General features: G+C 27.5%; 1 protein-coding gene across 2 annotated transcripts; it reads left to right on the top strand.

The window, feature by feature from the left end:
* The first annotated feature begins 10,111 nt into the window (after nt 1–10,111).
* LOC112602671 (pre-rRNA processing protein FTSJ3) lies at nt 10,112–15,235 on the top strand. 2 transcript variants are annotated; one of them, XM_025350871.1, is made up of 12 exons: nt 10,112–10,325; nt 10,405–10,704; nt 10,776–11,083; nt 11,170–11,316; nt 12,294–12,545; nt 12,621–12,907; nt 12,975–13,048; nt 13,113–13,264; nt 13,349–13,660; nt 13,728–13,928; nt 14,705–14,892; nt 14,955–15,235. In XM_025350871.1, the coding sequence occupies exons 1-12, from the start codon at nt 10,259–10,261 to the stop codon at nt 15,184–15,186; spliced, it is 2,520 nt and encodes an 839-aa protein (XP_025206656.1). In that variant the 5' UTR covers nt 10,112–10,258; the 3' UTR covers nt 15,187–15,235. The 2 variants fall into 2 exon arrangements, with proteins under 2 accessions (XP_025206656.1, XP_025206657.1); XM_025350872.1 differs by having other exon boundaries at nt 10,113–10,325; nt 13,349–13,655; nt 13,726–13,928.
* The last annotated feature ends 1,627 nt before the right edge of the window (nt 15,236–16,862 follow it).

Here is a 16,862-nt window from a genome sequence, read left to right as displayed (position 1 = left end):
TAATATTGTCTTTATGAATGAACGAGCGAACGGCGAATGTCTATAAATAAAACTATAAATTATAATAATTCGAATGTTTGAATGAGAATAACACATTTTAAAACGCGGAGTGAATTCCGTCCCGCCATCTGTACGCTAAATCGACAAGATCACTCGTAGATTTGGTTGTATAGTTCAGTTTTACGACGCCAGCAGAAAATAGAATATTTTTACTTTTTGCACGTCGTTTCAAGGCCGAACGTTTAGTTTTATACGTGTAACACATGCGCCATTAAGAAGAAAAATATATTGCTTATTGGTTTTTTAACACCCGACGCACGATAGATATTTAACGACGCCGAGACGTAAAATTGCCCACGCTAATCATGGGTGGCGAGTGGCGACCAGCCGATAACAATAGTGTCGTTTAGTTAGCAAATCTTATAATGAAATACACGCGGGATAAACTGACTTACTTTTGATCCGTGTGATTTTTTTATAGACAATATTAAACAGCAATAGGTACAAACTATCGTCCGTTATGCACTTGGAAAATATATGAAACGAAATCACTGATGAAGAGCCTCCTGCCCTCCTCGACCCCTATCGGTCATCACGGGTTCGTCGACCGCGAAATTTTAAAAATTAAATCATATTATAAATCGTTGATATAGGTTATTTTTAAATATATTTACTAGTATATATAATACATTTTTATGTGTATATTGTGTATACACAATTAACACTATTATAAAAAATAAATTATATTTATTATATATTTCACAGAAATTAGAATTGACCAAATTTAAAGAAACTGATATAACACAATGAAAAAGTATTTTTATTAGACATTCACAGTTCGAAAATCGCCAAAATTCACTTCCCATTTAAGTCAGCATGGGGTAATAGCCGACACTAATCCCCCACCACTTCACCCAATCAGTCTAACTTTAACGCAATTAACGAGTATTTACGGATGAGTACCTACTTATTTAATAAGACAAATTATATGGAATGGTGCTAAAATAAATTAAATTTTAAATCTCATTAAAGATTTCGATTGAAACGGTGACATTTATACATAACTAAATATATATATTATACTCGCTTATATTGTATCTCATTATATGTAATGGAATACGTTTAATCTACTTTGTCGTTACGTAAACGAATGGCGTCGATAATAATATGATATCGGTGCTTTTTCTATTGGATTCTCACGCGTTTGTCGTCCGGCCTGCAACCTTGGAGAACGATAATAATTTTTATTATTTTTTGACATATTTGTAGCAGTGTGTATCACTTTTGCATTGACTGCCAATATTGTATAGTTTCTCATTTTATTATTTGAATCGTAGTTGTACATTATTTTATTGTTCAATAATTGTTGGGTACTCATTTGTTTTTTAGATTCTAAACGAAGATAAATGTATTGATTTTTATATTGATGTTTTTGGTTGTTTTGTGTGTTAAAATGTAAAAATATTTGAATTTCAACTTAAGGAATAGTTTTTGGTAACAAATTGGATTTGTTGATACCCTTGGGTAGGAGGTAAATAATAAAAACTCCCAATACTTCGGAAAAAACAAAAGATGATAAAAAACAACCACGCAAATTTTAACGTTAAACTAGATTTCAAAAAAATTGTCATAATTCAATAACTATTGAAATTTGAAATTTAATTTGAAAATCAAAAAATTATTTTGTAATTAAAAATTCATCAAATTTTTAATATTTATATCTAAGGTTTAAAAATGTAAAACAAAGTTATTTATAAGTTTTTTTAACCTTTAATAAAAAAAAAATGTACTAAAGTCAAATTAGTTATTTATGAACAGGGCTCGAGACTTACTCTTAAAATCATTAAAATAAATGCTTAAAAACTTCATTAAAAACACTCAAATAAATATTTAAAAAACTTAAATTTGAACAAAAGTATTTAATCAAAAAAAAAAACTTTCTTTTTACATGATAAAGTAGGTACAAGACATAATTTGTAACTGTGCTAAGAATAATATAGGTAATTAAAGATAGCAAAAAATATCGAAACAATATGATTAGGAAAATTTTTTAACTAAAAAATCCAAAAAAAAAAAACAAATAAATTTTTATATTATAAAAAAATCAAACTACACTTTCGAAACATTCTGCCTTATTTTTTAATTCTATCATAAACAACATTGCAGGAAAAAATCATAAAAAGTAGAAAAACTGGTCAAAAAACCAAAAATAATCAGAAAAACTGGAACTAAGCATCTTTTTAAAAAATCGTTGAAAAAGAAAAAAAGCATTTTCAAAATTCATAATTGAACGTGTTGTAACATAACATAATTTCCATATCACTTTGCTACATTTTAAGTCGAACCATAAAAATAAGCAAATGCTTTAAGTTTCGAGCCCTGTTTATGAACATTTGAAGTTCAAATTTTTACGATATTCTATGAAAATAAATATTTTTCCTTTGATGAATTTTGTTATTTTATTATAATTCAAAACAAATAACTGTAGATATCTTAATTTTTCACTAAATCCTAAATTTATTTAGAAAAATCTTGATCTTGTATTTGTTACATCTGTCTGCACTTTTGAAAATAAGGTATTTATAATTAAAATTCAAAACTTAACAAATATAAATTAACTTAAGTATTGTTTTAAATTTAAGATTTTAGAATAATTTGATATTTTGTATAAAAAATTCCAAATAATAACATATTTCATAATGAGAACATAACTATATAAAATTTTTACATGCTACATTTTTGAATTTATATAGAAAATATTGATTTTATTACTTTAATTGAAATATGAAAATGAGGCATATGTAGACGAAACTTAACATCTAAAAATAGTAAGTTAGCCTCTTAATTAAATATACTAAGATTTAAGATTTTGATATTTTAAATTAACAATTTTTTATAATATTATTCATAAACTACCCAATCTTAGATATTTTAAAATAAATATTTTTAAATATATTTAAAATGACCATATTCTTAGTCTCTAAAAATAAGGCATAAAATACAAAAGTTTTTTAATTAAAAATTGCAGTTTATAATTTCCATAATTTTGTAATTTGTTTTTCTTCTTCTAACCCGTCAATATTTTAACGTTGATAACATAAATGTAATTTTTTTTTGTTGAAGAACTAGTTTTTGAAATTATTAAAATTTTGAATTTGCCTTTTTTTGGATCTTGGAAGGTTGTATCCACCACTTTGAGTTAATTTATTCTACTCTTTTTAACCTGAAATACATTGCTTTATTATTTTTAAATTGTAAAATTAAAAATAATTTTCTAGTATAAAGCAACTATTTATTACCTTTTATAATATATTTTTTAAATGTACTAAAAAAAAATTTTGATATTTTTAGTAAAATGAATGGTAGTACCTAACGACGTTTATACGTGATAATGCAGAAAAAAAAATTAATAATATTTAGTCCCATAAAGAGATTTACATATTGAAATTTAAAAAAATGACAAAATAAGCAAATCAATAACAAAAAATATATAAAAAGATAAATATTTTTATATTTAAAAATTTCTAATTTATCGTTTATTATATTACTTAAATAATAATTAAATATACATATTTTATACTAAATATTTCATATTATAACATGCTAATATATAATATTTTAGGTGTGTTTGGATACTTAGTTATTAATTTATTTGTTCTCAAATTAGACTTAATCCATAAAAAAATATTTTTTTCTTATAAATAATGGTATCCAAGTTAAATATATTTTATAGTTTTCATGATGATTTATCAACTACTTGTATTTTTAATGCAAATTTGCATGGTGCTTATTGTACATGAGTAAGACGTAGGATTACTACTTAATATCATTAATTGTATAAATCTAGATACTATTTAAATTACATATTATTAGTAACTAGTATCAGTATTTATAGCATATGATATTAATATACGAGTATGTTACCTATACCACGCCCTCAGTTGTTCATTGTTTCCTTCGTCTTGCCACTTCATATTAACATGGACAATTTATGTTCAGTAGTTTAAGATTAGTTTATTTAATATTAATATTAAATTAACATATTATAATCATATTATATACATGTAACATTGTCTGTGCTTTATTAATATACATGTATTTTCAATATTTTAATTTTACTACCAATTGTGAACATTTTTAAATGAGACTTCATTAGTACATGTATATTATGCAGCAGATCCGCGGATTATTTATTAGTATTATTACATATGAGCTAATCACAAAAACATCTGGGATAAATTATATAAATATATATATAATATAATATTTGTTTTATAATAAATATAGTAATCTGGTGACGTGATTTTTCAACTGTTATTACAGTACTGTACACTTTTTAATTTTTATTACACATAATGTGTCGTACTGCACATAATTTGAATTATTCAATGCATATTCAAAGATACACTATCGAGTTTTCAAAAAAATAAACTTGGTATAAATACACATAGTTTTTAAATACGTCAACAGACGTGAAATTTTATGTAAGCATGAAATTTTATATTATGTAAAAATGCTCAATGCATTACTATAATAGTTATTACACGATGTTAAATCCAAAAACACAAACCATAATTTAGCAACAAGTTGAATTTAGAAAAATTTAAAAATTACCATAATAGTACTTAATGATTTAAATGTAAAAAAAAAGATATGTCCCTACAGGACCGATAGACTTGTAAAGTATACATTACTTGTAGTGTAATGCCGTTTTGACAAGGTTAACTTTTTTTTGTCATATCAGCCATTCACTGAATGATAAAAATTTCAACCACAAGTTACACACACACACACCCTAGGACGCTATTTTCCATCATAAAACGGCGGTTAGGCCGAATTTATACGCCGGATTATCACTGACCGAAATGGTTCAAATAAAATAAACCAGTTCATAGAAGCGGTTGTGAAATGGCAACTAGTTTCAAAGTATCAGCAGCAACTAGACTTCATACTACGAAAGTTATAACAACTCGAAAAACTATACCTAACAATTTTATCCAGCAATTGTATTGCACACAACGGACATACCAATATTATGTATCCAGCAGGACTGCATTACAGGCTATAGGTACAGGACTCATTTTTTATTAAATATTGCTATGTTTGATGTTTCTAACATTGAATTTTAATTTCATATATCATAGAAATCTTTTATTAAATATTTAGTAAAATTGATAGGTACCAGTGGCAGTTTTTTAATCAAATAATGTTTGCACAAAAATAATTTTAAAATAGCAATAAACCAAAACAAGATGCTTTCAAATATGTTTTTTTTCTTAGAGTAATTAACATGTAATAAGCATAAACTTGCATGATTATTAACAATATTTTTATGCGAAAGTTTTATATCTCCATGTCAAAAGTTAATATGTGGTGAGAGAGTGACGTAAATGATTTTAAGTCATTTAAGTATGGATAAGCCACACACAGCTTAAACTGCAGACAAACAGAACGCTTATAGTCCCTTCATAGTTCGCTCGTAGGTTGAAATACCTGTTGACTGCAGTTTGCATAACTAATTCCACAGTTTAATCAACGATAATTTAGTCAATACACTATAATAATATAATATTTTATGTAATTACGAGTATGTAAAAATCCGATCTCCACCATAAGTACCTATACCTATTTGAAAGTACCTGTTAAACTTAAGTTACACTTATTATATCTTTTGATATAGAATGTGTTTATTATATACAATTATTTTTCTGAGACGAATTCAAAATTTTAATTCTCTCGCCCCATATTGTTATAAATGTCAAAATTATCAAGGAACATAATCACGTGCAGAGGTCACAGTTCTTAGATAGGTACTACAGATATAGGAACTGTTTCATATTTTTCATTCGATGATATTTTATCAGATACTTGACCTAACCTAACCCAAATAAACCGATAAAGGGAAAATACCGTAGAAATCCATTCACAAGTATCAAAAACTGTAATATACAGACGGCGGTTACCTCGGCCGTGATATGAAATCTGCAGCCACCGTATTCCACATAGTATGCATGAATATACCATAGGGTTTCACAATAATATTAAGGTTTTAAGTAGTATAAAACTAACGAGTCAATACGAGCAAAATGGTTTATGTTAGAGCAATAAAAATGCACGAAGTTGGAGATCTATTATTATTGCTTACATTATACATATACATGAGTACATGACGTTTATACATTTGGTAATGTTATAAAATGTTGGGTATAATATTCGAGTGTGAAAATTCAGTGCCACTGGGATTTATGAAGGTATTTTATAATAAGGTATGTTTCAATTAAGCAATTTTGTTTTACCATTTACCAATGCGTGGTTAGTCTTTTCTATAACGATTCTTAAACATATTTACAACCATCGTCCATCACATCCACTGATTGAAAATATTATTAATTTACATTTTAAATGATTTGCTTTCGTTATTAATTAAGTAGGTATATAATGTTTATTTTGTTTTATTATATGAAGTGAAAGTTATTAGACATGTAATTGTTTGTACATCAATACTGACTATACAACAGACAACAGTACTACACATATTAATGTGTTATTACTTATTCATAATCATTTTTATAAGTGATTTTTGTTTTATCCGTCAACTTCTAAATAATATAATCGCAATATTATGTCTTCTACCCCGCTGCAAGTCAATACTGCGAAACACAAAAGTATATAGTAGAAATAGTACATATAGATATACGGATATTTGGCGATCGTCTATCGTATCTGCAGTATATTATTGTTTATACAAACATCGTTATAATGTTGAGTGCAGAATATATTATAATATTGCATATGAATTATGATATATTATATTATAATAGGACAATAGGTTATGACATGAAATTAAACAAGTTAGTTTGCATGTTGTTGTTTACGCAAGTCGCCGAATTCAGTACGGAAGTGATTAAAAAAATCGCGACGCAGATACCCTGCACGGTCGCACCCGCACAACATAATAAATCCCAACAGCTCGCTTAAATGAACGCAGACGAGTGTTGCCGATTTCCTGTTAGAAATATTGCTGTATAATATAAAATATTATATAGGTTAACTGCCCGACGGCCCGACATGGCTATATAATATGCAAGGCCACCGCGCGCGTAAAATCGAACAAATATTTTTATCATCGAACTCCGTCGTTATTGCGTTATACTCTTGTTAATACCTTGGCATTATAATGGCATAGTTAGTATAATCAGAGATTTATTAGAATTTATTTTTTTTTCGTTAGGGAGGGAGGAGTATCTATTATTTAGTATTTTACTACAAGATAAAGTAACCAACAAGAGCTTTGCCCCCTACACCCTCAAATATATTATCAATTATTAAAAACATTAGAATGAATAGTAATTTTAAAAATTTATATTTATATAAATCTTTGTTTTTTTTTTTTCAAAAAAGAGAGAGAGAACGTTCTTATTTTTAAACAAATATGATGAATATTTCAATATGAAGTAAGTCTATTTTCATTTAACAAACGTAATATATAAAATTAAATTTCTACTTTTAGAAGAAAATATAAGTATTTAAAACTCTTACGATATCAATTGTTATTTGTAAATATTTTTCCGTGCGTAATATAAATGAATTATTAAACCTTTCATATGACAGACTTGTATTACCGGCCACGTATAAATTTTGCTCATAATAGTGAAACTGCGTTTTCAAACTGCAGTGTTAATTTCCAATGCCATGACTCATAAACACATGAATACTTGTAAAAATTTAAATAAATTAGGGAATATATTATTTTTAGTTATTGTTTTCTTTGAAATATCATAATTTATTACATTTTTAGGAATTTCCAATCGTAGATACCATATTTTTTTTTAACTACGATCATTTTTAACTAAATATTGATTATATTTAAAAATACCATTCACCAACCACAAAAAGAGGAATAACTTCACACAGTATTATTATTACGTCTATCATAAGCAAATACATAAATATTAAATACTTATTGAAGAAAATGGCACGATTGTGTATAGATATATTTAATATTATAAACTATATATAAATTCAAAATTTTAAATAATTAATTAAAATAGCTATTAAAGTATCCATTAACAAAATCTAAAAAAAACCTTGACAATTGATTTAATATATTATCACACAAAAAACACTTCGTAATTAGGTACTCCGTGTAAGTAGAAGCTAAGTTCAAAAAAAGTAATTTAGTGACATTGTATTAAGTAATGACAAAACCTTTAAAAGATTAAGTATATTATACTTTGGAATACTGATTTTTTTATAGGGAAAGGCCCCACATGTAAATCATTGCCTCTGATACATAGTTAATTGTTGATTACAACTGTTTTAAGTTGTAATCATGATAACTATTACGTCATATAACAAACATTTGTTACATTTAATACCATTTAGGTATTAATGGATATTTTGCCCGTTCGTCGGAAGAGTGAAACTCAACCAGTGCCAAGTACCCATTTCTCGGAACCTAAATATAGCTGGTGGACCACTCTGTATATAAGTATAGAGGCCAAAGGTTCTATGTAATGCACATTTTACTTAATGCAACCATTATAAAATAAAAATAATATAATATTCAGTAAATATAATTAAATTATGTTGTGATGAATTGGCGATAGGCCGTGTGAGATGTGGCACGAGTTATACAGTTACATCTTACATTACTTACAGCTGGCGCAACAATAAACTAGCGAAACAGAAAGGTTTTTATTTCTTGCTCATTTGACCGAAATTTATTTATGCAAAATTCCAACTGTTCCAAGGCTTTTAACTGTTTTAAGTATCGTCTTGTATAGCTATATATAAAGTATACCTCGAATATTATTATTATAACAATAATCCATTCCGTCCCCGTGAGCAAATAATCAGTCAAGACAAACAACTATATAATAATAATAATAATAATAATAATAATTTAACTAAACAGTCGAATTCTATTACAGACAGTTAATAGTTATTTCAACATTTTCAACCTTTAGAATAAAACAATAACAGCAAAGTGTGAATTAACCGAAACTCTACAGTAGTATATAAAACGTGTACCCATAAAAATGTATTATTATAAGTATAATAATATATATAATATAATATATCATTATTATTTATGTTTCATAAGTTATAAATAACCTCTACAATCTATATCATATATGCATATCAATATAAATACTTAAATTTTCATCGGACTTACTGTGCAGAATTTTGAAAATTCACCCAAAACATTTATTCGATTTTTGAATACGCCTACATCAGTGTTATTTCGCTCGAATCGGAAAAAAATAATACAATTTTTTCGTAGTATCTTTAACGTACTTTCATGGTAGGTTTATGTACAATACATTTAATTGTAGTTTGTAATACATTACTCACATTACTGTGAACTGCAGCGAACAATTGATATTGATTGTGCCGCGTCCGCCAGCATTTTAAACAGGTTATCACAAAATTTAATTTCAATTTTTTTAGTATCAGTAGGTAGTAAACGTAAAAATAAATCTTGAAAACATAGAACACGGTGTTTTTGATGTTGTCTTGCAAAGTAACTTGTGAATGATATCGTTACTCTTTACAGCCGGAAGACTTGCATGCCATCGAACGGTATTAAGCCCAGAACCCGACATAAATAAGTCATAACACTCATAACACACATTTATACAATTTATAGTAAAATTCACGCACAACAAAGGCCATAAATATCAAGATTTTATGCGTTTATATAATACACGTATTATTATCAAGTGAGGTAACATAACGCGGTGGCACTGGAAAGAAATTAAAATCACAGATATAGGCACGTTGAAAAATATCATAATATATTACCGTAAACTTTACGGCGTAAAGTATATACCTACGTTAACTATTATATTTATATATCTACTATGTCACCTTAATCCTTAAGTATATCGACAAATTCGATTAATGTTTATTTTTTTAAATGTGCATAATTTATCTTTTTTCCCGACACTGCAGCTGCTGTTGTGCAGTCGTACTTGTAATTATTCAAATATGCATGTAGACCCGCGAAATGACTATTCACAACTTCCTTGATTATCCGCGCACGCACATTGGCCGTGTATCACGTGTATACATAACCTAACAAGATAACTTATCACTTTACTTACTTATCCAAAAACATAACTTATTCAAAATTTGAAATACCTATAGTTGCTAGCTACAATGTGTATAATATAATTTCAATTATTATTACTTAATAGTGACTTTGTCACATATTGTATCAAGTTCATAGCGTCCTGTACTCATACACATCAAGATGGGTAAAAAGAGTAAAATTGGGAAACAGCGTAAAGACAAGTTCTACCATTTAGCCAAGGAAACCGGTGAGTGATTTTTTTTATTGAAAATTCAGCTGTGCCTCTAATGACGCTCATTTCTAAATTCCGCGTGACATTTAAATAGGATTTCGATCTCGTGCTGCGTTCAAATTACTCCAGTTAAATAGAAAATTCGAGTTCCTGCAGAAAGCCCGTGTTCTCATTGATCTATGTGCTGCTCCGGGAGGATGGATGCAAGTGGCCAAACAGAATATGCCGGTTTCCAGCATTGTTATTGGTATCGATTTGTATCCTATAAAACCAGTACCCGGCTGTATATGTTTAACGGAAGACATTACAACTCCACAATGTCAGTCGGCTCTCAGTAAAGAACTTCAGACCTACAAAGCAGACGTTGTTTTAAATGACGGAGCTCCCAATGTTGGTCAGTAAATATTTTATCTTCTTTAGTGTCAATTTTTAAATGCAATTATATTAACTTATATCCATATTTAGGTCAAAATTGGATTTATGATGCTTATTCTCAATCTTGTCTCACTTTGAGTGCTTTGAAGTTATGTTGTCATAATCTCAGAGAAGGCGGATGGTTCATTACTAAAGTTTTCCGATCAAAAGATTACAATGCCCTTATGTGGGTATTTAAACAGCTTTTCCGAAAAGTACATGCTACCAAACCTCAAGCATCTCGTAGCGAGTCTGCTGAAATTTTTGTTGTTTGCCAATATTACTTGAAACCATCAAAATTAGATATGCGTTTCTTTAATCCAAACTATGTTTTCAAAGACTTAGAAGTCAATCCTCAAGTAATTGATTACTATATAATTTTACATTAAGCAATTTTTAACTCCTTAAGCCAATAAGTATTATTTACCTATTTATGTATTTTCAGATAAAATTAGATTCTGAAAGCAGAACTCAAAAAAAACCAAAAGCTGAAGGTTATCCAGATAACACAACTATATTATTTAAACAATTGCCAGTATCAACTTATATTCAAGCTAAAAACCCAGCCATAGCATTACAAGATGCATATGAAGTAAGTTATCAATATTTATTAATATATTAGGAGTATATTAAAGTATTATTTGGGTGATTTTAAATGTTTTTGTCAGAGTTTTTTTTTTTTTTTATCATAATTTATCAATTATAAAATTATTTATAAATTATGGCAGTTTCACTTATCTGTAAATTATATTTTTTCTCTATGATCGAATTTATAATTACTATGATTTAAAAATGAAATTATATATATATTATGGGTAAAATCCAAAAACAGATACTATACATTTTACTCGGGTAATATAATCTATATCAATATGGACAAAGTAGTTTACTAATGTATAAATTATACACTTTAAATATTTATAATGTATACATTATCCAGCTAATTTATACATAAACCTACATGTTTTGGATAAACTATTAAGTCTTATTAATTTTGGCCCTTAGATGCTCTGTTAAACACAAAAATATTTGCTTTGATCATAAACTGATTGTTTTAATACAATGATCAATTCTTCAAGTATTTCAACTGGTTCAATTATACAGTCATTCTAAAAGCAAAAACTAAATTATACTCAAAAATAAAAATTATTATTTATTAGATCATTAATGTTGTTATATAAAAATATGTAACTCACTCTCTCAAGACTATCATTTATCACATTACATTATAATATAAAATTATGCAAGGGAAGTTATAATAATATGGTCTTGTTTTTTATACTCTGGCCCACAAGAGAAATAAACCGTTTCACACATGTAGACTGATGGCAGAGACCAATGTCAGCTAACACCAACCTTGTTGGTTTGTCAAATTGATAGTGGAAGCATTTATGTGTTTTTCTTAGGATATGTTTTAATTTTCTCATAGGCAAAAATAAACAATAATCTTCTCTAATTATTATAGTTAACAACTATCAGATAAAAAAAATAGTGTTTCAAAATCTATATGCTTATGCACCGATGGTCGCTTGGTAGTTAATATGTTAAATTATTTAATTTTTTTTTTAGATTGTTTTAGATGATCCAACAATTGCAAACCATCCAAGTACAACAAATGAAATAAAAGAGTGTTGTAAAGATATTAAAGTTTTAGGCCGAAAAGATATAAGATCACTTATGAACTGGTGGAAGGTGTTCCAAGATAAGGAAGACAAGGTTGAATCTGTGGATTCTGATGATGAAAACAAGGAAAATAATGTTGATCTTTCAGAAGATGAAAAAGAATTGGATGAAGTTGATAGAGAAATCAAAGAGTTACAGGTTTGTACATCTAATAATTTTATTGTTATAAGTCATTAATTAATAATTCTATAATTATTGTTGATTGTTATGTAGGACGAGGAAAGAAGAGAATTAAAACGCAAGAAGAAGAAGACCAACAAAGAAAGAACAAAGTTACATACTAAAATGAATTTAAAAATGGTGCATAAAGACGATTTGGGGCCAACTGAAGAGCGTGAAACTGGTGTATTTCAACTGTCTAATATAAAAACAAAAAAAGCTTTAGACATTGTAGTTGATCAAGAACCAGATATGGTTGATTCTGAGGATTCTGATGTTGAGATTAAGCCTAAAAAAGTGAAATATGATCCAAACAACACATATCTTGACAAATCCGGAATGTAATAATAAAAAAAAAAAATTCCTTTATTATTTATTTTAATTTTATTACTTATTATATTTGTGTAGGTTTTACCGTTCAGATGAAAGTGCATCAGAACAGGAATCATCAGATGAAGTTGATAGTGATACTGAAGGATTGGGTATATTAATTTTTATTGGTTTTTATAAAAGATTCAATTATTTAAATGGTACTTATTTTAATAGGTTTTACGGATAAAAATCTATCATCAAAAGCATTACCCAAAAAAAAAGTAACTTTTGCTGATCCGAACGAAAATCATCCTCTGATTACTGATCTTGATTATCGAGACGTAAAAGACAAGCGTACTTCTAAAGCTGAACTCTGGTTTGACAAAGTAAATAACTATAAAATAATATATTTAATAGTATTATGAAATGGTTAAAAATATGAATAGTTAAATAATGTTTATTTTGCATAGGATGTGTTTAAAGACGTAGAAAAAGAAGAAGATGAAGATTACGAGTTAGAAAAAATGGCTGCTGTAATTAAATCTAAAGGTGGTAAATTGTATAGAAACAATTTAGATGGTGATGATGATGATGATGATGATGATGAAAATGAAAAAGTTAATTTAAAAAAACCTAATAAAGTGAATCAAAAAGATGATGCTGATGATGATGAAACTACAGATTCCGATACTGAATCTGAAATCAGTGAAGCTGAAGATCAAAGTGCTGCAATACCTATAAATGAATGGGATGATAAACCTGTACTCACACCAGCAGGTAAAGAAAAGAAATATATTATTTATTTGTATTTAATACTTAAATAATTAAATGTGATTTTTATTAACAGGTAAAAAAAAGAAAAAGAGAAATGCTAAAGTTTTGGACGATGACGGTCTTGCTTTGGGTACAATGATGGCTTCTTCAAAAAAAATGAAAAGAGACATTATTGATGCTGCCTGGAATAGGTTTGCATTCAATGATGAAGATCTGCCTGATTGGTTTGTAGAGGATGAAGCAAAACACATGCGCAAACATGTGCCTGTACCTAAGGTAAATTTGAAAATATTTGATACAGTCTGTGTTTTTATCTAACACATGTGTAATATAAAAAACAAAAAGTATCTACACTACATGCAGATACATCGATACATGTGTATATCTTGTTTCTACTGAATGCAGTTGACATAAAAATGTCAACGTCAATTAGGTATTAGATACGAAGAAGTAAGGATTAAACTATAGGTAGCTTTTTTAACACGTGAAAAAAATAAACAAGTTTCAAAAACTTCATGTTAATTATTTGTTGAATATAAATTTTTAGTCAAACAAACTATTAACCAATATTAGTTAAATTTATATTTTTTATTATTAATACAATTCTTATATAACTGGCTATATCTAATATTACTATTATTACATACCACTATGATTCTGATAACATACGTATAATCGCTAATTTCCATTTACTGGTCCCCATCAGTCAATGCACACACTTTACATAAAACATTCATGACGTCATGGTAACATTCTCGATGTCGCACAAATTAATAGAATGACCCCCAGCCATATAACATATACATGTCAAAGTTTAGACTATTTTTTGCAAAATCTAGTGAAGTCATAATTTTAAAAGTAGATTTAAATTTACCATTGTGTTTACTTGAGATCAAATTTTCTATATTTGTAATTTTATTCCTTAAATAGAAAAAATTATCTTGTTTCACTTTTTGGAGAAATTATATTATACAAAAACAATCTATATTGAATCCTATTAATTATCATTAATTGTAAACATAATATTAATTGTATAATATTTTTATTTTTAGGAACTAGTAGACGAATTCGGCAAAAGACATGAAGATATAAATATTAGACCTATTAAGAAAATTGGTGAAGCTAAGGCTAGAAAGAAGAAGCGTGCACTACGTCAAATGGAAAAGGCTAAGAAGAAGCTGGAAGGTGTTGTGGAAAATTCTGATGTTACAGATGCTGAAAAAGCTCGTCAAGTCAGACAGTAAGTACTTTTGTGATTTTTTTCTAATAAAATAATTTATTTTATAAACAATTTTTTTTTAGAATATACAAAAAACTGAAACAGCCTAAACAAGAAATTAAGTATGTTGTATCCAAAAAACATACAGCTGCCAAGAGAGCGAAACGTCCAGCTGGAGTAAAAGGACCATACAAAGTAGTAGATCCAAGAATGAAAAAAGATATGCGTGCTAAAATGCGTATGGACAAAAAGAAATCAAATAAAAAAGGTGCTAGAGCGAAGCCATTGGTTAAAACACGACGAGGTCATAAATAAAAACTGTATTAAAAAAAAGAAAATGTTATTACAATTATTTATCTGTGGCTATTATTGTTGTATTTACTCTAATTAGATTAATTTTTCTATCTGTTCACAAATATGTATTTTTATTCCTATCTACTTTACCAAATTTATAAGCCATATTATTATTTTTAAGATGAGTTATTCGCATGGGCAACTATTAGTGGAGAAAGCAAGGAAATGCATTTTTCTAACCTCTGGAAAAATAATATTTACTTATAGTTGAATATATTATCATCAATCTTTATACTCATAAAATTTAATTTTAATTAACTTTAATATACTAAAACAAATATTTATGTTTATATGTTAAAATAACATTACACCTTTATTTAGCTTAAATTTAAAAAAAAATTTATTTTTCCTCCTTTAAAATGTTACTGGCCTGGTGGTTAACCTCAGTCATTAATGTGCTTTGAGGTCAAACATCAGCCAATGTGACTAGTACTTAAATAGGTGATCACTCATTTTTTTAGCGATGAATCTATGACACACATTCATATACATGTTCCATACCTCAAAAATAACTCAAACTTACTGTACCCTATCACAGCCTCAATTGCCAAAGCTTAAGATGATGATAAAAAAAATTACTAGATTCAGTATATAATGAATAATACATCATTTTTGATTTAAAAAAAAAATTTAGTCTTCACAATATTAAGTTTTTATTAATTTAATCCATACAATAATTTGTTCATAAGATCATGACTATGATTCATTAGGAAATTTATGGATTTATAAAGAAGATCAAATTCAAAATGAGATACAATACTGAATATTGAAATAAGTAATCATACAATATCCAATAAAATTGCATAATTCTTCTATGACAGATTTTAGATTACAAATAGGTTTAATTAACTTTGTATTCTATTTTTATTGATTAAATAACTTTAAATACGCAAAAGCTAGAATGGATTGCCAAGCATGTATACCCCATTTTTTTTAGGTAATAGTCATTTTTCAACTCTTCAAACAGCACCAAAAATAAAATGACATATTTTATATTAGATTTATTTTCAATAATAGAGGCATATTATATATTGTTTATGAAGAGTAATTATATTTAATACAAATTATTGTTCATCGTTTATGCATAATTCATATTATTTATGCCATGATGTCTGGTGAAATGATACACAGTAGCAGTAGCTTAAATGCATGAAACCCCAAAGCGAGCACAACATAGTGGAAGAAATTTTATTTAGGCAATTCTAATTCATATTCCCAAAATAATTTAATTTATGTTGTTTCAATTTAATACACGTCATAAACGTCAGGCAATGCAATATAGACTGCGGTAAAAACTCTTATCCCTGGAACAGTGCTTTAATCAATTAGCTTTGGCCAGTGGCGGCGCCAAAGCGGGCCATGGCCCACTCAATATGATTTCAAAGTGATTTTATTATGCGTTTATGCATTACATATTATAATTTTAAATGCATAGAAATACAGAGATGAGAGAGATGTATTAATCATGGTTATATATTCTTTTACTCGTCTTTAAATGCCATTAAATATACTTCATCAATATATATCTTAAATGGAAGACAGGTAAGTCGAATTCGATACTATGTAGAATATGTAGGTGCGTAGCTAATAATGAAAAACTTAACTTGTTAAAAATTAACATTATGTACAATTTTAAA

Source organism: Melanaphis sacchari, unplaced genomic scaffold, assembly GCF_002803265.2.
Source record: "Melanaphis sacchari strain LSU unplaced genomic scaffold, SCAv2.0 Contig8_pilon_pilon, whole genome shotgun sequence".
Lineage (NCBI taxonomy): Eukaryota > Metazoa > Arthropoda > Insecta > Hemiptera > Aphididae > Melanaphis > Melanaphis sacchari.
The sequence above is the reverse complement of the archived record's forward strand: the minus strand, read 5'-3'. Positions and strand labels throughout refer to the sequence as shown.

What these genes read in the sequence shown, in the direction of transcription:
- LOC112602671 (XM_025350871.1), top strand. Translation starts at nt 10,259, where the DNA reads ATGGGTAAAAAGAGTAAAATTGGGAAACAGCGTAAAGACAAGTTCTAC. An exon ending in CATTACAAGATGCATATGAA is followed by an intron (nt 11,317 to 12,293) that starts GTAAGTTATCAA and finishes TTTTTTTTTTAG; the next exon opens with ATTGTTTTAGATGATCCAAC. An exon ending in AACATGTGCCTGTACCTAAG is followed by an intron (nt 13,929 to 14,704) that starts GTAAATTTGAAA and finishes TTTTATTTTTAG; the next exon opens with GAACTAGTAGACGAATTCGG.